Source organism: Mizuhopecten yessoensis, unplaced genomic scaffold (genome assembly GCF_002113885.1).
Source record: "Mizuhopecten yessoensis strain PY_sf001 unplaced genomic scaffold, ASM211388v2 scaffold8131, whole genome shotgun sequence".
NCBI classification, from domain to species: Eukaryota; Metazoa; Mollusca; class Bivalvia; order Pectinida; family Pectinidae; genus Mizuhopecten; species Mizuhopecten yessoensis.
This window is the reverse complement of record NW_018407394.1, coordinates 98589-121650: the sequence shown is the minus strand read 5'-3', so window position 1 is coordinate 121650 and position 23062 is coordinate 98589. Positions and strand designations below refer to the sequence as shown.

General features: G+C 41.0%; 2 protein-coding genes across 2 annotated transcripts; both read left to right on the top strand.

Annotated features, from left to right (window-relative positions):
* Positions 1-2093: 2093 nt before the first annotated feature.
* Positions 2094-5294, top strand: LOC110455112. The gene is made up of 4 exons (XM_021505056.1): positions 2094-2217; positions 2439-2619; positions 3916-4294; positions 4651-5294. Exons 1-4 carry the CDS (start codon positions 2172-2174, stop codon positions 5242-5244), a joined length of 1200 nt encoding a protein of 399 aa, XP_021360731.1. The 5' UTR covers positions 2094-2171; the 3' UTR covers positions 5245-5294.
* Positions 5295-12994: 7700 nt separating this feature from the next.
* Positions 12995-13585, top strand: LOC110455087 (DNA-directed RNA polymerase III subunit RPC1-like). Its single transcript, XM_021505027.1, has one exon. The coding sequence runs from the start codon at positions 12995-12997 to the stop codon at positions 13583-13585; it is 591 nt and encodes a 196-aa protein (XP_021360702.1).
* The last annotated feature ends 9477 nt before the right edge of the window (positions 13586-23062 follow it).

Here is a 23062-nt window from a genome sequence, read left to right as displayed (position 1 = left end):
TTTACACTGCAATAAAACTGATTGTAAACTTGATTTCTTTTGTGTTTTCTTATGAGGTATATGTTGTTGTCAGTTATGTATAAATTAACCTTAGATAATCATTAGTCTCTTGCTGTAAACAGATTGTATATACTTAAACTTACATTTATCTATGAAAATACATGTTTGATTAGTGTGAATTAAATCAATTCGCCACCCCCCTAGAAAAAAATCAAATTAAGGGGAGGAATAGCAGCGTGGACTTTCTCTGGGTACTCCGGTTTCTTCCCTTATTAAGACATCCGCGAGCTAACATCCGGGTCAACAAGTGTACATAATGTCAGTTGAAACAACGTATTACGGTTGTAAAATAAATATTTCTTTTTAGTTATCTCCCATTAAAGGAATTTAATCCTGTAGGTATGCAAAACTGTGGTAGGTAGGTGCGTGTGTATCATACGATGGCCGATAGCGGCCGACAGAACACTCATGTTAGTAAAAAGTGTTTTGTCTGACAGTTTGTCAAATTATAAGTGAGCATTTTACACATTTTGTAAAAAGTGTAAACTGTCATGACACTTTGTCAATTCATGCATGGCAGATTACTCATTTTACTTTCACAAAATAAACATTGGGGGAGGAGGAGAGATGGAAATAGGGTCACATTCCAAGGGCTGAGGGACTAAAATGAACAAAAGATAATCCATAGTAGCGTAGAAATAAATCACATGAAAGTACTGACTGTTCAAAATGCTAGACATGTCATGGTTTCTGCAAATTTTATACCACAGCTCAATGATTGTGACGTGGTAGAAATTGATATTTTCGAAAATCGTTTTGAAAACTAAGCAGTATTGATTATATTAATAAAATGTTCGACATATTCCTCACTTTCAGCTTATAAGGCATTCAATAAGGCATGCAAAACAATTTCACATTCCATTTTGATATGAAGTTTCAGTTCGTGAACATTATCTTAATAACATATATTTCGTGAAATTTTGTGTATGAAATAAACCGCATATTATTTGAATTTTCGAAAGGGATTGGAGCATTTAGCATACTTATGTAAACGGACACACGAAGGAGCTAATGACTGCGCAAACATATGTCCGCAACGATAAAATGTAATACATATCGTATATCTCAAATATATTATTATACTATTACATGTATCAGTGGATACATCATGTGTATTAGGAGATACAACGCATACATCAAATCGAAGGGTTGAACATTACATACCACTACAGTATACTTACTGTCTTGAGGTTCAGTCTGCATTTTGAAATGTCACTGAAAATAACATGATATGTATACTACTAATTTGTCAATAGTCACTGAGTATTACATTTGTACAATAATCACAATTATCATTACGGTGGTCTCCCAGAGAAGTTAAGTTAATGGTATGAACTATTATATCAAGATTGTAACAATTCTGTGCTATATTAATAAAAAGAGTATATCAAACATTACGGTTAAAATGTATGCAGACTTTGACTATGCCATCATTTCTATCAAAACAACTTTTAAAACAACTATTAGCCTCCTATGTGTGACCTTCAGATCAAGCACACGGTGTGTAACATGACCAAGAAAGGTTATCCTGCTGCCTGGAGAGTCTAGTGCTACCTTCAGTATTGAACTTGTGATCGTCAATAAATCCTTAAGTTTACATATTCAAAACAGTATACATATACATTTAAAATATAAATACTTTTTAAACAGCATCGTTTTACCTACTTCATAGCAGGAACTCCCTCTTGCTCCCAGTGTGCACAATGAACAGTTAAAAACACCGTCTAATCGGTGTGATTTATGTTTAAACCCTTGGAATGTGACCCTATATCTATCTCTCCCTCCTCCCCCAGTGTTTATTTTGTGAAAGTAAAATGAGTAAACTGCCATGCATGAATTGACAAAGTGTCATGACAGTTTACACTTTTTACAAAATGTGTAAAATGCCCACTTATAATTTGACAAACTGTCAGTCAGAACACTTTTTACTAATACGAGTGTTCTGTCGGCCGCTATCGGCCATCGTAGTATCATAATGGCCTGTCGTACATATGGACTAGTTTAAAGACATGTTACCGAAAGGTGACGACACTAGTCCTATCTTATCTGTCTTGTGATTACAACATATTCCAGTGAACGAATGCTATACTGAGCGTCACACAGGACGAACAATGTATAGACAATTGCTGCTGATATGTGGGATTATTACCTATTCTGGTAATGCTCATTATATATGGTGTCGGTTTAAATATATTGCTTCCGTCCCTATTCTACAATTGTATAACATCTGCGATTACAGATTTTAAGCGTCACCTCAACGCAAAATATCAAACTAATTTATTGTGTTTAAAAAAAATGCATCTTGTATCGCGTACACTTGAAGGCATGCGCATTCAAAATTTTAAATACTGACAGTGTAAAATGACTTTGGATTACAGAGGGTGTGGACCTGGCCTCACCTGAGGTGTTTGATGCTCAGTTCTATCTGAACAACTACCGCGATCTTCATGCTGCCCACATCAACACGCCGGAGGCGGCTAAAGCTCACTGGCTGTCTGATGGTATAACCCAGGGGCGGCAGGGTTGTGGTAGCTTTCACTCAAAGCAGTATGTCACAAGGTAAAATAGTATGGCTCCAAATGTTACACTACGACTTCAAATTCAAGATTTCAAATTTTCTTTCCTCAGTAGAAACATAATAAACCTCTTCTGTTTATGGAGGAAACTTGTAACAGTTGATTAACAACTTCAGAATCTGTTCTATAATCAGGATTTTTCGGCTAAATAAATCCTACTGAATTTGCATTTCGATCTTTTCCGTATGTTTTGATACTTTGGTGTTTTCTATTTAACATTATTTCAAGAATATGTTACTGTTTATGAAAATAGAAGGGTTATCAGCTTTGGTAACGGGATTTCCATATTAGTATAGATGAACCCGATCAACGAACTCTAAATACGGAATATTTGTGGTTGGAAAACGATCTCTACATTAGCATGGAATACACTGGCAAGACTACATGAATCATGTTCACAGCATTTAACTTAGTTTACGTTCGTGCTCAACACAGGTTAAGTTAAGGCCGTCATGAAAACTACCTATATCGCATTTAAATAATAAATATTCCCGAAAAATCGAACACACCCTTGGCTAATTTGGTTCCAGAGCGTACCATTAATTACACGATAAATGTGGTGGAAAAATCACGTTTATAAATATATGTGAAATCGATGAAAGTGAAAGACTTCTTGAGTATCTTCCGGAATATTTTCTCGTAGATATGAGGGTGACAGCGATGAAAAAGTTGTGTGAAAATATCAGGATCGTCTGGTGAAAAGATAAATACCTTGTTAGAGGAAAACAACACTTGGAATACATTCAATCAAACTGGGTGATGACACGAGGAAGTTACCGATGAGAGAACAGTTAAACAACAATGCAATATTGTATCAATAAGTCCTCACAAAAGGAATTAAAACAAACGAACCGTTTTCTTTCACCGGAAATACGCTGTATTTGCTTTGCTTGCGTTTCCTTCCCGTTAGTGTTCCGTTTGCGTTAAATTGGACAAGGATAACGGTTCATGATCTGTAACCATCTTGTGTTAAATAGATTAAGTGATAGCTAAATAAAACATAACAAACAAAATGATATTTTGTTGTCGACATACATATTCAATGCAATTGAAGGATAAATATCTATAATTCTCCAAACCGACTAGAGTTGACCAGATCAGAGTTAGGAACAGCAAAAGTGGCATGTGAAAAAGGGCTGCCCCAGTTAATTGCAGACATTAAAAACCAATCTGACAACAAAAACCAATCTGACAACAAAAACCAACCTGACAACAAAAACCAACCTGACATGATTTATTTTATCAAGATTAATTTGAAAGTGTCGCCAATGTGTTTCAGATACCCTGATTTGACCAAAGCTTTCCACACAGACTACACTGCTGTTGTTCAGCATTACCTCACAAACGGAATCCACGAGCATCGGCTGGGGTACATAGACGGAGGGTACGACGGTAGATGGACAATCTCAAACGGCAGGGACTTGTTCGTTAGCGCGTCCAAACGCATGGGAGGAGCTATAGACAGCCTCGTCTGGAACAACAAACAGATGATCAATATGTATGACCACGGACGGGAGTTACAAATGGCTTGCAATTCCGACACATACACGGAATGTTATAACCCTACGGAAGCTGGAGGGAGGGACGATTCTAATCTCGACACGACTCACACACATATTCAGTGGGTTAAAGCGCATAGTGACACATTAGAATCACAGGTAACGCTAGTTTATAGTGCTTTTTTTCAAAACAAACTAACATTTTATTACAGTACATTTTGCATAAACTGATCTAATCCTTTCATTTTGGTATATTTCTTTTTTCACCTTACATTTTGTGTGTGTGAATATCAATCACTTTGTATATAACCTAATGTAGTACTTAAATTTACAATTTATATCAATTTATAGTTAGTATGGGTTTTTGTTTCATTTCCAATGGTAACTAAATTGCAGTTTCAAACCGAGTCAATCGTAAGACACGGAGAGTGCAAAAAGGGGACAAATGCACTTCAAGTTCTGTACATTTTACAGATGATCCAACACTTTGACATTATATTTTGTTTTAATTTAAGGTACATCCTGCTTTTTGGTTGCGACCAGGTACCCATGAGAAAAGGGTATCGCGTTCAAGTTGCAACAGAGGCAGCCCATCACTGACCCACCAATCCACATACGCCTATCCGTTCTCGAAGCATGTACAAATTGGTGTCCATGGAATGTCTAACGCTTTGGAGTTCATCTCCAACTTCACTCTCGCCGGAGACTGGCCTAACGACTTGAGATATATTCAGATGGAGGCACCAACTGGCTACATGCCCGGAGAGTTCACGAGTTCTTATCGATTTAACCCAGAAACCTTATCTTTAGAAAACCATGGATCGAACCTGAAACCCCCGGTACTTTCCACAGACGACGGGCAGTACGCTATGGGAGTATACTCACCTCCTGGTCAAGACAGTGACACGTTCATGTATTATGGCGTCTCTCTGCGACTTGGCGGTACATCATTTACAGGAAGTACCAACAAGTGGAACGTTGTGTACCGGAAAAGTCGTTTCACTTCCGGTGTTCATCATCAGGTGTATAAAACCTACATTTGTGTAGGAACGCTGAACATGGTGACAAGCTGCCTTCATACGCTGATCCAAGCAATCCCGCATGTTTAATTGTAATGACCTCAATACGATGCAGCTAATAAAGCATGTATTCTAAAACATACGCAGAAATTTAATCAAATTATACCGAATATTTTACATTAAAAATGCAGACTTGATATCTAACAAATCAATGTTTGATTTTGATCAAAGAGGAGGCCATTTAGTTAAAACATGATAAAATTAATATCAATATTTCACCTATGTTTTACGCAAAGTAATTAATACATTGTAAGCACCTAGATACTTTATTTTCTACCTTTTTTTTTTATCCTTATCGAGGACGAACAAGAACAAGACTAAAGGAAGCATTGATATCAATTTAAAAACAAACAAGAATAAATAAATAAATAAATAAATAAATAAATAAATAAAAATCATTTGGTACGTCTCATTATGTCTACCGACAAATTAAAGACGCAAACTTCTGTAACATAGACGAAAGTCTCTGAAATGAAGACGAAAGCCTTTCAAACATAAACGAAAGTCTCTGAAATGAAGACGAAAACCTCTGAAACATAGATGAAAGTCTCTGAAACATAGACGAAAACCTCTAAAACGTCGACGAAAGCCTCTTAAAGATAAACGAAAGTCTCTGAAACATAGACGAAAGCCTTTTAAAGATAGACGAAAGTCTCTGAAACATAGACGAAAGCCTTTTAAAGATAGACGAAAGTCTCTGAAACATAGACGAAAGCCTCTTAAACATAGACGAAAATCTCTAAAACATAAACGAAAGCCTCAAAAACGTAGACGAAAGCCTCTTAAAGATAAACGAAAGTCTCTGAAACATAGACGAAAACCTCTAAAACGTAGACGAAAGCCTCTTAAAGATAGACGAAAGTCTCTGAAACATAGACGAAAACCTCCAAAATGAAGAAAATGAGGGGTACATAACAACGCCGTAAAGATGACCAGGTTACATAACAACACCGTAAAGATGACCGGTACATTACAACGTCATAAAGATGACCGGGGTACATAAGAAAGCCGTAAAGATGACCGGCTACATAACAACGCAAAAAAGATGACCGGACTACATAACAACGCAAAAAAGATGACCGGGGTACATAACAACGCCGTAAAGATGACCGAGATACATAACGACGTCGTAAAGATGACCAGGTTACATAACAACACCGTAAAGATGACCGGGGTACATAACAACGCCGTAAAAATGACCGGGGTACATAAGAACGCCGTAAGAATGACCGGAGTACATAATAACGCCAAAAAGATGAGTGGGGTACATAACAACACCTTAAAGATGACTGGTGTACATAACAACGCCGTGAAGATGACTGGGATACATAAAAACACCGTCAAGATGACCGGGGTACATAAAAACACCGTAAAGATGACCGGGGTACATAAAAACGAGATAAAGATGACCGGGGTACATAAAAACTCCGTCAAGATGACCGGGGTACATAACTGAAACATAGACGAAAGCCTCTTAAAGATAGACGAAAGTCTCTGAAACATAGACGAAAACCTCCAAAATGAAGAAAATGAGGGGTACATAACAACGCCGTAAGGATGACCGGGTACATAATAACGCCAAAAATATGACCGGGTACATAACAACGCCGTTAGAATTACCGGAGTACATAATAACGCCAAAAATATGACCGGGTACATAACAACGCCACAAAGATGACCGGGGTACATAACAACACCGTGAAGATGACCGGGGTACATAAAAACGCCAAACAACCGCCGGGGGTACATAACGTGAAGATGACTGGGATACATAACAACTCCAAAAAGATGACCGAGGTACATAACAACGCCGTAAAAATGACCGGGGTACATAAAAACACCGTCAAGATTACCGGGGTACATAACAACGGCGTAAAGATGACCAGGTACATAATAACGCCGTAAGAATGACCGGAGAACATAATAACGCCAAAAAGATGACCGGAGTACATAACAACGCCGTAAGAATGTCCCAGTACATAACAACGCCGTAAGAGTGACCGGAGTACATAATAACGCCAAAAATATGACCGGGTACATAACAACGCCACAAAGATGACCGGGGTACATAAGAGCGCCGTAAGAATGACCGGAGAACATAATAACGCCAAAAAGATGACCGGGTACATAACAACGCCGTAAGAGTGACCGGAGTACATAATAACGCCAAAAATATGACCGGGTACATAACAACGCCATAAAGATGACTGGGGTACAAAACAACCGCATAACAACGAGGTAAAGATGACCGGGTACATAACAACGCCAAAAAGATGACTGGGGTACATAACAACGCCAAAAAGATGACCGAGGTACATAACAACGCCGTAAAGATGACCAGGTACATTATAACGCCGTAAGAATGACCGGGCTACATAACAACGCCGCAAGGATGACCGGGTACATAACAACGCCAAAAAGATGACCGGGGAACATAAAAACACCGTCAAGATGACCGGGGTACATAACAACGCCGTAAGAATGACCGGGTACATAACAACGCCGTAAAGATGACCAGGTACAAAACAACGCCGTAAGAATGACCGGGGTACATAACAACGCCGCAATAATGACTGGGGTACATAACAACGCCGTAAAGATGACCAGGTACATAACAACGCCGTAAGAATGACCGGGGTACATAACAACGCAAAAAAGATGACCGGGGTATATAAAAACGAGATAAAGATGACCGGGGTACATAACAACACCTTAAAGATAACTAGGGTACAAAACAGCGCCAAAAAAATGCCTGGGGTACATAACAGCGCCAAAAAGACGACTGGGGTACATAACAACGCCGTAAAGATGACCAGGTACATAACAATGCCGTTAGGATGACCGGGTACATAACAACGCAAAAAAGATAACCGGGGTATATACAATCGAGATAAAGATGACCGGGGTACATAACAACACCGTAAAGATGACTTGGGTACATAACAGCGCCAAACAAATGCCTGCGGTACATAACAGCGCCAAAAAGATGACTGGGGTACATAAAAACGACAAAATGATGACCGGGGTACATAACAACGCCGTGAAGATGACCGGGGTACATAACAACGCCGTAAAGATGACCCGGTACATAACAACGCCTTAAGAATGACCGGGGTACATAACAACGCGGCAAAAATGACCGGGTACATAACAACGCCGTATAGATGACAGGGGTACATAACAACACCGTAAGAATAACCGGGGTAAATAACAACGCCGCAAGAATGACCGGGTACATAACAACACCGTCAAGATGACCAGGTACATAACAACGCCGGAAGAATGACCGGGGTACATAACAACGCCGTAAAGATGACCGAGATACATAACGACGCCGTAAAGATGACCAGGTTACATAACAACACCGTAAAGATGACTAGGGTAGATAACAAGGCCGTAAAGATGACCGGGTACATAACAACGCCAAAAAGATGACCGGGGTACATAACAACGCCGCAAGGATGACCGAGATATATAACGACGCCGTAAAGATGACCAGGTTACATAACAACACCGTAAAGATGACCAGTTACATAACAACGCCGTAAGAATGACCAGTTACATAACAACGCCGTAAGAATGACCGGGGTACATAATAACGCCAAACAAACGCCTGGGGTACATAACAACGTCAAAAAGATGACCGGGGTACATAACAACGCCGTAAAGATGACTGGGGTACATCACAACGACGTAAAGATGACTGGGGTACATAACAACGCCAAAAAGATGACCGGGGTACATAAAAACGAGATAAAGATGACCGGGGTACATAACAACACCTTAAAGATGACTGGGGTACATAACAGCGCCAAAAAATGCCTGGGTTACATAACAGCGTCAAAAAGATGACTGGGGTACATAACAACGCCAAAATGATGACCGGGGTACATAACAACGCCGTAAGGATGACAGGGTACATAACAACGCCAAAAAGATGACCGGGGTACATAAAAACGAGATAAAGATGTCCGGGGTACATAACAACGCCGTAAGAATGACCCGGTACATAACAACGCCGTAAGAATGACCGGGGTACATAACAACGCCGTAAGGATGACAGGGTACATAACAACGCCAAAAAGATGACCGGGGTACATAAAAACGAGATAAAGATGTCCGGGGTACATAACAACACCTTAAAGATGACCGGTGTACATAACAACTCCGTAAAGATGACCGGGGTACATAACAACGCCGTTAAGATGACCGGGGTACATAACAACGCCAAAACGATGACCGGGGTACATAAAAACGAGATAAAGATGTCCGGGGTACATAACAACACCTTAAAGATGACCGGGGTACATAACAACTCCGTAAAGATGACCGGGGTACATAACAACGCCGTAAGGATGACCGGGTACATAACAACGCCAAAAAGATGACCGGGGTACATAACAACGCCGTTAAGATGACCAGGTACATAACAACGCCGTAAGAATGACCGGGGTACATAACAGCGCCAAACAAATGCCTGGGGTACATAACAGCGCCAAAAAGATGGCTGGGGTACATAACAACGCCAAAATGATGACCGGGGTACATAACAAGGCCGTAAAGATGACCGGGGTACATAAAAACGCCGCAAGAATGACCGGGCACATAACAACGCCGTAATAATGACAGGAGTACATAACAACGCCGTAAGAATGACCGGGTACATAACAACGCCGAAAAGATGACCAGGGTACATAACAACCCTGGGTACATAAAAACGAGATAAAGATGACCGAGGTACATAACAACACATTAAAGATGTCAGGTGTACATGACAACACCGTAAAGATGACCGGGGTACATAACAACGCCGTAAAGATGACCGGGTACATAACAACGCCAAAAAGATGACCGGGTACATAACAACGCCGCAAGGACGACCAGGTTACATAACAACACCGTAAAGATGATTCGGGTAGATAACAACGCCGTAAAGATAACCGGGATACATAACAACGCGGTAAAGATGACCGGGGTACATAACAACGCCGCAAGGATGACCGAGATACATAACGACGCCGTAAAGATGACCAGGTTACATAACAACAACGTAAAGATGACTGGGGTACATAACAACGCCGTAAAGATGACCAGGTACATAACAACGCCGTAAAGATGACTGGGGTACATAACAACGCCAAAAAGATGACTGGGGTACATAACAACGCCAAAAAGATGACTGGGGTACATAACAACGCCGTAAGAATGACCGGGGTACATAAAAACGAGATAAAGATGACCGGGGTACATAAAAACACCGTCAAGATGACAGGGGTACATAACAACGCCGTAAAGATGACCAGGTACATAACAACGCCGTAAGAATGACAAGGGTACATAACAACGCCGCAAGAATGACTGGGGTACATAACAAAGCGTAAGGATGACCAGGTACATAACAACGCCGTAAGAATGACCGAGGTACATAACAACGCCGTAAGGATGACCGGGTACATAACAACGGAAAAAAGATGACCGGGGTATATAAAAACGAGATAAAGATGACCGGGGTCCATAACAACGCCGCAAGAATGACTTGGGTACATAACAACGCCGTAAGAATGACCGGGTACATAACAACGCAAAAAAGATGACCCGGGTACATAACAACACCTTAAAGATGACTGGGGTACAAAACAACACTTTAAAGATAACTGGGGTACATAACAGCGCCAAAAAAAAGCCTGGGGTACATAACGGCGCCAAAAAGATGACTGGGATACAAAACAACGCCAAAATGATGACCGGGGTACATAACAACGCAGTAAAGATGATTGGGGTACATAACAGCGCCAAAAAAATGCCTGGGGTACATAACAGCGCCAAAAAGATGACTGGAGTACACAACAACGCCAAAATGATGACCGGGGTACATAACAACGCCGTAAAGATGACCAGGTACATAAAAACGCCCAAAAGATGACCGGGGTACATAACAACGCCGTAAGGATGACCGGGTCCATAACAACGCCGTAAGGATGACCGGGGTACATAAAAACGAGATAAAGATTACCGGAGTACATAACAACACCGTAAAGATGATCGGGGAACATAACAACGCTGTAAGAATGACCGGGGTACATAACGACGCCGTAAAGATGACCGGGATACATAACAACGCCGTAAGAATGACCCGGTACATAAGAACGCCGCAAGAATGACCGGGGTACATAACGACGCCGTAAATATGACCGGGGTACATAACAACCCTCAAACGATGACCGGGGTACATGAAAACGAGATAAAGATGATCGGGGTACATAACAACACCTTAAAGATGACCGGGGTACATGACAACGCGTAAGGATGACCGGGTACATAACAACGCCGCAAGGATGACCGGGGTACATAACAACGCCGTAAAGATGACCGGGGTACATAACAACGTCATAAAGATGACCAGGTACATAACAACGCCAAAAAGACGACCGGGTTACATAAAAACGAGATCAAGATGACCGGGGTACATAACAACGCCGTTAAGATAACCGGGATACATAACAACGTCGTAAGGATGACCGGGGTACATAACAACGCCGCAAGAATGACCGGGGTACATAACGACGCCGTAAAGATGCCCGGAGTACATATCAGCGCCAAAACGATGACCGGGGTACATAAAAACGAGATAAAGATGACCGGGGTACATAACAACACCGTAAAGATGACCGGGGAACAAAACAACGCCGTAAAGATGACCGGGGTACATAACAATGCCAAAAAGTTGACCGGGGTACATAACAACGCCAAAAAGATGACTTGGAAACATAACAACGCCATAAAGATGACTGGGAACATAACAACGCCGTAAAGATGACCGGGGTACACAACAACGCCGTAAGGATGACCGGGTACATAACAACGCCAAAAAGATGACTGGGGTACATAACAAGGCAAAATGGATGACCAGGGTACATAAAAACGAGATAAAGATGACCGGGGTACACATAACAACAACTTAAAGATGACTGGGGTAGAAAAAAACGCCGTAAAGATGACTGGGGTACATAACAGCGTCAAAAAGATGACTGGGTTACATAACAACGCCGTAAAAATGACCGGGGGACATAATAACGCCGTAAAGATGACCAGGTAGATAACAACGCCGGACGAATGACCGGTGTACATAACAACGCCGTAAAGATTACCGGGTAAATAACACCGCCATAAAGATGACCGGGGTACATAACAACGCCGTAAAGATGACCGGGGTACATAACAACGCCGTAAGGATGACCGGGGTACATAATGACGCCGTAAAGATGACCGGGGTAGCTAACAACTCAGTAAAGATGACCGGGTACAAAAGAACGCTGTTAAGGTGACCAGGTACATAACAACGCCGTAAAGATGACCGGGGTACATAACAACGGCGTAAAGATGACCAGGTACATAGCAACTCCGTAAAGATGACCGGGGTACATAACAACGCCGCAATAATGACTGGGGTACATAACAACGCCGTAAAGGTGACCAGGTACATAACAACGCCGTAAGGGGTACATAACAACGCCGTAAAGATGCCCGGGGTACATAACAACGGCGTATCGATGTCCAGATACATAACAACGCCGTAAGAATGACCGGGTACATAACAACGCCAAAAAGGGTACATAACAACGCCGTAAAGATGCCCGGGGTACATAACAACGCCATAAAGATGACCGGGGTACATAACAACGCCATAAAGATGACCGGGGTACATAACAACACCGTGAAGATGACTGGGATACATAACAACGCCATAAGGATTACTGGGATACATAACAACGCCGTAAAGATGACTGGGATACATAACAACGCAGTAAAGATGACCGGGGTACATAACAACACCGTGAAGATGACTGGGAAACATAACAACACAGTAAAGATGACCGGGGTACATAACAACACCGTGAGGATGACTGGGATACATAACAACGCCATAAGGATTACTGGGATACATAACAACACCGTAAAGATGACTGGGATACATAACAACGCCATAAAGATGACCGGGGTACATAACAACACCGTGAAGATGACTGGGATACATAACAACACCGTAAAGATGACTGGGGTACATAACAACACCTTAAAGATGACTGGGATACATAACAACGCCATAAAGATGACTGGGGTAGATAACAACACCGTAAAGATGACTGGGATACATAACAACACCGTGAAGATGAATAACAACACCTTAAAGATGACTTGGGTACATAACAACACCGTAAAGATGACCGGGGAACAAAACAACGCCGTAAAGATGGCCGGGGTACATGACAATGCCAAAAAGTTGACCGGGGTACATAACAACGCCAAAACGATGACCGAGGTACATAAAAACGAGATAAAGATGACCGGGGTACACATAACAACAACTTAAAGATGACTGGGATACATAACGACGCCATAAAGATGACTGGGGTACAAAACAACACTTTAAAGATAACGGGGGTACATAACAGCGCCAAAAAGATGACCGGGGTACACATACACGAGATAAAGATGACCGGGGTACATAACAATGCCAAAAAGTTGACCGGGGTACATAACAACGCTGTAAATATGACTGGGGTACAAAACACCCCCGTAAAGATGACCGGGGTACATTACAACACCGTGAAGTTGCCTGGGGTACATAACAACGCCGTAAATATGACTGGGGTACACAACACCGTGAAGATGACTGGGGAACATAACAAAACAACGCCGTAAGAATGACCGGGGTACATTACAACGCCGTTAGGATGACCGGGGACATAACAACGCCAAAAAGATGACCGAGGTACATAACAACGCCGTAAAGATGAGGGTACATAACAACACCTTAAAGATGACTTGGGTACATAACAACACCGTAAAGATGACTAGGGTACATAACACATAACAACGCCGTAAAGATGAGGGTACATAACAACACCTTAAAGATGACTGGGGGACATAACAACACCGTGAAGATGAATAACAACACCTTAAAGATGACTGGGGGACATAACAACGCCAAAAAGATGACCGAGGTACATAACAACGCCGTAAAGATGACCAGGTTCATAACAACGACGTAAGAATGACCGGGGTATATAACAACGCCGCAAGAATGACCGGGTTACACAACGACACCGTAAAGATGACCGGGGTACATAATCACCGTAAAGATGACCGGGGTACATTACAAGAGGTACATAACAACGCCGTAAAGATGAGGGTACATAACAACACCTTAAAGATGACTTGGGTACATAACAACACCGTAAAGATGACCGGGGAACAAAACAACGCCGTAAAGATGACCGGGTAAATAACACCGCCATAAAGAGGACCGGGGGACATAACAACGCCGTAAAGATGAGGGTACATAACAACACCTTAAAGATGACTTGGGTACATAACAACACCGTAAAGATGACTGGTGTACATAACAACACCTTAAAGATGACTGGGGAACATAACAACACCGTAAAGATGACCGGGATACATAACAACACCGTAAAGATGACTAGGGTACATAACACATAACAACGCCGTAAAGATGACCGAGATACATAACGACGCCGTAAAGATGACCAGGTTACATAACAACACCGTAAAGATGACCGGGATACATAACAACACCGTAAAGATGACCGGGGAACAAAACAACGCCGTAAAGATGGCCGGGGTACATGACAATGCCAAAAAGTTGACCGGGGTACATAACAACGCCAAAACGATGACTGGGTTACATAAAAACGAGATAAAGATGACCGGGGTTCATAACAACACCTGAAAGATGACTGGGGCACATAACAACGCCAAAAAGATGACTGGGCAATGCCAAAAAGTTGACCGGGGTACATAACAACGCCATAAAGATGACTTGGAAACATAACAACGCCATAAAGATGACTTGGAAACATAACAACGCCATAAAGATGAATGTGGAAAATAACAACGCCGTAAAGATGACCAGGAACATAACAATGCCGTTAGGATGACCGGGGACATAACAACGCCAAAAAGATGACCAGGTACATAACAATGCCGTTAGGATGACCGGGGACATAACAACGCCAAAAAGATGACCTAGGTACATAACAACGCCGTAAAGATGACTAGGTACATAACAACTCCGTAAAGATGACCGGGGTGCATAACAACGCCATAAAGATGACTGGGGTAGATAACAACGCCGTAAAGATGACTACCGGGGTACATAACAACGCCAAAACGATGACTGGGTTACATAAAAACGAGATAAAGATGACCGGGGTACACATAACAACAACTTAAAGATGACTGGGATACATAACAAAACAGTAAAGATGACCGGCGGACATAACAACACCGTGAAGATGAATAACAACACCTTAAAGATGACTGGGATACATAACAATGCCGTAAAGATGACTGGGGTACTTAACAACACCGTGAAGATGACCGGGATAAATAACAACACAGTAAAGATGACCGGTGTACATAACAACACCGTAAAGATGACCGGGGAACAAAACAACGCCGTAAAGATGGCCGGGGTACATGACAATGCCAAAAAGTTGACCGGGGTACATAACAACGCTGTAAATATGACTGGGGTACAAAACACCCCCGTAAAGATGACCGGGGTACATTACAAGAGGTACATAACAACGCCGTAAAGATGACTGGTGTACATAACAACACCGTTAAGATGACTGGGGTACAAAACAACTGCATAACAACGAGGTAAAGATGACCGGGTACATAACAACACCGTAAAGTTGACGGGGGTACATAACAACGCCGTAAAGTTGACTGGGGTACATAACAACCCCGTGAAGATGACTGGGATACATAACAATGCCGTAAAGATGACTGGGGTACTTAACAACACCGTGAAGATGACCGGGATATATAACAACGCCAAAAAGATGACCGAGGTACATAACAACGCCGTAAAGATGAGGGTACATAACAACACCTTAAAGATGACTGGGATACATAACGACGCCATAAAGATGACTGGGGTAGATAACAACGCCGTAAAGATGACTGGTGTACATAACAACACCTTAAAGATGACTTGGGTACATAACAACACCGTAAAGATGACTGGTATACATAACAACACAGTAAAGATGACCGGTGTACATAACAACACCGTAAAGATGACTGGGGTACATACCAACACCGTAAAGATGACTGGGGTCCATAACAGCACCGTAAACTTTACTTGGGTACTTCACAACGCCGTAAAGATGACTAGGGTACATAACACATAACAACGCCGTAAAGATGAGGGTACATAACAACACCTTAAAGATGACTGGGATACATAACAAGTACATAACAAGGCAAAATGGATGACCAGGGTACATAAAAACGAGATAAAGATGACCGGGGTTCATAACAACACCTGAAAGATGACTGGGGTACATAACATCACCGTGAAGATGACTGGGATACATAACAACACCGTAAAGATGACAGGGGTACATAACAACGCCGTAAGAATGGCCCGGTACATAACAACGCCGTAAAGATGACAAGGTACATAACAACGCCGTAAGAATGACCAGGTACATAGCAACTCCGTAAAGATGGCCGGGGTACATAACAACGCCATAAATATGACTGGGGTACAAAACAACCCTTTAAAGATAACTGGGGTACATAACAGCGCCAAAAGATGACTGGGGTACATAACATCACCGTAAAGTTGACTTGGGTACATAACAACGCCGTAAAGATGAGGGTACATAACAACACCTTAAAGATGACTTGGGTACATAACAACACCGTAAAGATGACCGGGGTACATAACAACGCCGTAAATATGACTGGGGTACAAAACAACCCCGTAAAGATGACCGGGGTACATTACAACACCGTAAAGTTGCCTGGGGTACATAACAACGCCGTAAAGATGACTGGGGTACATAACAACACGTTAAAGATGACTGGGGTACATAACAGCACCGTAAACTTTACTTGGGTACCTCACAACGCCGTAAAGATGACTAGGGTACATAACAACGCCGTAAAGATGACCGGGGTACATAATCACCGTAAAGATGACCGGGGTACATAACATCACCGTATGTATCCAAAATTGGGCGGATAAATTGTTAGTTAAATTCAACCCTGTTAAAACGAAAGCATTACTTATTTCAAACATTGAGCTTGATTATGCTATGGATATTTATTTTAATAATGTCAGTGTTGACATGATAAAATAGCCTTGGTGTTTAAGTCACATACTGTAATAAAGGAAAGTTTATATCAAACGTGTTTGAACACTACACAAGGGGTGACCTCTTGTTGCGTTGTCCTAGTTCCGGTGCCGATTGGGACGTACAGCATGCTCTCGAGATCGGATGACGCCGGCCGGTTGACGATTGGGCGCGCAAACTGTCCACCAGGGGACCCGTAGAAGTCAAAAGGGTTTTGGTCAGCTGGACGTATTTCACATGACCGACTGGCATTGGGCTGCGGTAGATCCACTTTTAGTTCAGATTGGTGGTTATTCCGTTTGGCCTCCTTGATTTCTCGTGGATATTGCTCATGTATACTGTACCGTCTTTTCATGTGTTATTTGGCAGATGCAACATTGATGCATCTGCCAAATTACCCACGATAAGACAGTAAAGTTTAGCTCTATCTTTTCTGTTAATGAATTTGGCCACGATTGACCTCGGCCTGCCGTCAAATCTCTTCCATAGCCGATGAACCACATTGCAATGAACATCCTTATTTAGTTTCAATACATTTTATTGTATTCAACAACAGGATTAGACAACAGGCATAGCCTATATTAGTCTTCTTCTCCATGCATCCTCATTTATCTCTAGTTCCGTTTTTCTATCAAGATATCCTTCATCGATCTGTTGGATCTCTAAAATCATCTCCCAAAGATCGTTTCAGTGGTCTCGCGCCATGTTCCGCTCATGTTCCACGTTACGGATTCTTTCTTCCATGAAAGTGTTGTTAATCTCGACCCCTTCTAGCCGCTCACTGTTTATTTTGTATATCCTCTAAGCTCAGATATCGAGTTTTCAGTTTTGTCAAATTGAGTCGCAATTGATGATAGTCTATTCACCATGTGATCAAGGGTGTCTAGTTTTGATAGCCTGTTGTAAATATCCTATACTGTCAGTTCAATGTTTAATGGCTGGTGCGGGGGCTGGCGGTGAGGTATTGCACGCCTGTTCCGTGGGGATATGACCGTTACCCATTTGATGAAATGTGGCTTGGGGATTTCAGAAGAGTTGTACCGGAGACACTGGGTGGAAAGGATGGAAGTGGACACCCTTAAAGTAAGTTGCGAGCTACCTCTACAGTCTAGCACGTTGGTTGGCAGTAATAGACATATCTCATTTTGAGGCAAACCTAGGACGGAGCGTAAGGACGGACACTAACACTAGCAAATTCAGGGGATATCTCATTATAATTTTTCATTACATCCGTTATAAGGATTCCTGTCCCCTTGAACGCGACAAAGCACCAGCTAATCCTCCTTCAGTGTTTTTCTCTTTTTTTCTTCATTCACATTCCCTGGTTTACATGATGACAAATGAGTAACTTCACTTTACTGAGCTCAGCTTACTTGTTTTCTATTCAGAGATGATTTACTACAGCTATACTTCAAAACCATTCGTGCATGCTACATTTGTTGGCAGTATTATTTGAATCCGAAAGGTGCATTTGCACGAATTCACTCTCCTATGTCATGTTACACGAGAAAAATACCACGAATCCCGTCGATAAAAAGCGAAATGAAAAATGGAGGACGAACATATTTCTGCTTTCTTTTGTGCTCATTTTACTCCCTTTTTGACCAACTGATATACCTCATAAAGTGTTAAAACAGGTGACAGAGCGATAATGGTCACTTCGCCGCCTTCATGTTGCCATTGCGAAGGAACAACCATTAATGTGCATCAAAGAGACGGTAATAAGCGTTCTTTCGTCACACACCCCTCTATACAATAATGCAAAGGAACGAAGAGACAGAGATGTACGGAACAAGTACCTTCAGCTTAGCACTAACTTTAGTAGACACCGTGTAAGCGTTGAACATTTGTCTTTTAATAAGGCCATATCGTGCCATGGATCTTTGAGGCGCAATAAGTAACGGTTAATTTGATCTCAATATCATCACTGCCGTGCTGGTGAAATACCTGCTCCTTCCTAGCGAGCTCTTTTTGACTCGGGGGACACTTGCTCATTCGGCGTCAGAATGACAACAAAGGTCCCAGATGAGATCCAAATTTGTGAGATTGAAATGTAATTTGCAGGAAGCGTACAAAGACGATAGAGTCCTCCTGTATGTTCCGTGCTTTCTGGCATGGCATTTCTGTTTCCACTAGCATATGGTTTATTACATTGTTATATACAATTATACTTATTTGTTACTATCAATCATTTTCATCATTTCTATAGACAATCATACATAGAGAGAGTGGATATTTTTATGGTTAGAGAGAGTGTGTGAGAGAGAGATAGAGTGAGGACGGGGATGGGGTTACTAGAATCTGTTAGAGTCACGAACGTATTGCTGAGTATGCATGGATATCGTCGTTTTTTCTGTTCCGAAAGAAATGCATCTCCAAACAGAAGTACATTCAGTTCACGATAAAGCTTTTTTTTTCGACATAATTATCACAGATAAAAAATGAAATGGTTTGTGTCTTCAATAGGGAAGCCACATATACTACAACGTTGGTAAACAGTAAGATTAACACGATACAGATCACTTTTCAAAGTACTAGAATGGTTTCTTAATTTTGTATGTAAAATGTTATTTTTTCTTTCACCATAGAGAAAGTCATTTGGTTCAAGAGGCACATTTACGCCTCGAATGGCGTTTCTGAATGCTAGTAGATAACTAGCTCCACTGTCTAATGGTAGAAGGAAATAAGGATACGTCAGATAATTCAAGTCTGTTGTTAGGTAAGTTGAAGTTTTCAGCGTTTCGCATATTATAGTTAGAGTTATCGACAAGGGAAGGGAGTAGAGTGCTGAGATAGTTAGGAGAAATATTATTGTGGATTTTATAAAATAATTGAAGTTTTCGACGGGATATCCGATTGGCTTGAGAATCCCATCCAGTTTCATTATGTATAGATTGTCTACTGGTTAAAGACGATAAACCAATGACAATACGCCCAGATTCAAGTTGTAGCTTTTCTAATATGTCTGTATCAGTAATAGAACAACCACCCAAAAGTTCACAACAAGATTCTAGAATAGGAAGCATAAAGGGTATATATATCTTATTCAATGTACAGATGTTTACAGATGTCGGCACAACAATTCAGACCAGCGCGTAGATATTCACCTGTCCAGAGCACAGGAACCCGATAATTTGTTACAGCTACATTTGGACCTAAACTAAGGTGTTCAATGTAATTTTACATGTTTTAGGGGTTAAGATCGACTTTTGGTAAAAATGTCACCCCGATGATGTAAAACATGTCAAATTATAGTATGAGCACCTTAGTTAAGGTCGAAATGTAGCTGGAACAAATCCGCAGGTCCTTGTGGTACTGATCAAGTGTATACCCGGTAGTAAACTAAATTGATTAATAACACCGGGCCGAGTTTGGATCGGCAAGGTATTTATGGGTGTACTAAGGTAAACAGCTGAAGTGTTTGACATTTCAACATAAGTCGAACAATACTGAATAATCTTCCGGACAACCTACACACAAACAAAGCACATTAGTGACAAGGTTTCATTAGTTGTAAGAGGGTGAACTATGGATATGAAGTTTCTGCCTCCATTATGAAGATCATACTTTTTTGAGACCTATTGCCGTAAGTCGATGCTCATAAATTAATATATGTTGCTTGTATAATTGAAACTGGACGGAACCGTTCACGTTGATATAATAATGGGATTCTTCTAGCATAGAAGTAATAGTCTTCTTGGATTGAAGAAATTGATACAGACTCACTGTGTGGTTATATTGTATCCGAATTCGATCATCTGATCGACGACAGCCGGAACTAGGTGGCGCCATCGGTAACGTCCGGTTATGTCCCATTTACAGCAGATTTTGTCAGATTCTTATTGAGGCAATGCAAAACTAATTAATAAATTTATTTAAATTAATTTCATAATTGTACAACGGCTTTCTTTCTTATAATATTCTAAATAAGAAGCATAGCCGATGTAAAATTAATAACAGAATGTTTTTGATGTATGTAAGACATCAGTCCTTACTATAAACGTTATTTGCTTCACAACAATTATGAAACAAGTTATTTCAACTTATATTAATCATTCTTGTTGGCCCGGATGTTAGCGCCCGGGGGTCTTAGTGTGGAAGGAAACCGGAGTACCCGGAGAAAACCCACGCGGTCGCGGCCATACCTTTTCACGTCCGATCGGGTAATCGAACCCCGGTCGCTTTGGTGAAAGGCAAGTGCGCTATCCACTGCGCCACCCGAACACCCAATCCTTATTGGTATCGCGCACCATTCAACTTGTCTGCGATACATCTGGCAGTTGTACCAGTAGGTATGCCGCATATATGGTATTTATTTATAATATCATTCATTACCTTCATTTTTTCAGCAAACCAATTTCCAGTTTCAAAATTAATGTGTTCACATCAACGTTCATCAGAGTGTTATTCTTTGAAAAAAATATTTGAAGACCTTCTAAATATATTATAATTATTACGAAAATATCGAGTTCAGATGTGCGGTATCACGTAAATAAAAGAATTGTTAGCTAGAAAACTAACAGTTAAGTCGATCAGCTTTTGTCTGTCGCATTATTTATGCTGCAGATAACATTGCTTATTTACCTTAACGCCTTGTGTACATATAAACGGCAACCTTAAAAGGATATGGTCAACGTTAATCATAGTTATACGCTGTAATGGGTTCGAGAGAACTTGTAACAATAAGTAAAAGTATAAAGATTTGTATATGTGGTTCTAGTATCACATTATGTCAAAATATATTGTTACTCAGTAAATCTATAAATTTTATTGATAAAAACAATGCCGATGTCTTATAAAATGGACAAATCATAGTATGTCCTCGGCCGCCGGATCTATAAATGTAAATACTATGTACTGTTTTTAGACGAAATTCAACTATACAACTGACGTTCTTTTCAATAATGGATGCTATTAAATTTTGTTATGGTTGACGACTAAGGAACACCCTACATAATCACTTGTTTAATGTCTGAGAAAAGTGTGTAAAAAATGACTTTTGATGTGTAGACTGTGTGTACATAGTTGTACATATGTGCAATCAGAATGAGGTCTAAAGATTCCTCTGGGAGCAAATCAAAAGCCAGTCAGATGTTAGCACATGATGTACGGAACAGGATTCACCACATTTTTGGACACCATGATAGATGCTCCGATTTTTGTAGACTTAGATCAGCTACAGGAAACCATGAAACTGAACTGGGTTAATCTAATGAATGCGAGAAAATTGAGAAGAAAGGTGATGATAGGTGCAACAATGTATTTGAAAACCAAGTGAATATGTGGATGGAGGGATCATCTGTTGAAGCCCAAGAGGCATCTAGGTAAGATACTTGTTTGCAGACTTTGGATAAAGATATTATCCAGGATGTTTCCATTCTTCTGGATCAAATAGCATCCAAGAGTGATAGACTCCTGGGGAATGTTACCACACCCTTAGCAGAGTGCTGGATGCATGTACGAACCAAATTTGATGGTGACAAACTATAAAATCTCTGCAACAGAGAAACATGACACACAAGATGTTATGGTGGATCATTGAGATCTAACTTAGGTCCGAATTGGTCACCATTAATTTGGCAGCAGGTCACTGGAACAATATCAGGGTACTTCTTCATCAAACTGTACAACACAACATCAACTTCATGTCTACAAACAAGTTAAAAAGACAC

Coding starts and splice junctions, on each gene's coding strand:
- LOC110455087 (XM_021505027.1), top strand. CDS start 12,995: ATGACTGGGATACATAACAACGCAGTAAAGATGACCGGGGTACATAAC.
- LOC110455112 (XM_021505056.1), top strand. CDS start 2,172: ATGTATAGACAATTGCTGCTGATATGTGGGATTATTACCTATTCTG. Junction 2,218..2,438: donor TGGGATTATTACCTATTCTG/GTAATGCTCATT, acceptor TTTGGATTACAG/AGGGTGTGGACCTGGCCTCA. Junction 2,620..3,915: donor TCAAAGCAGTATGTCACAAG/GTAAAATAGTAT, acceptor AATGTGTTTCAG/ATACCCTGATTTGACCAAAG.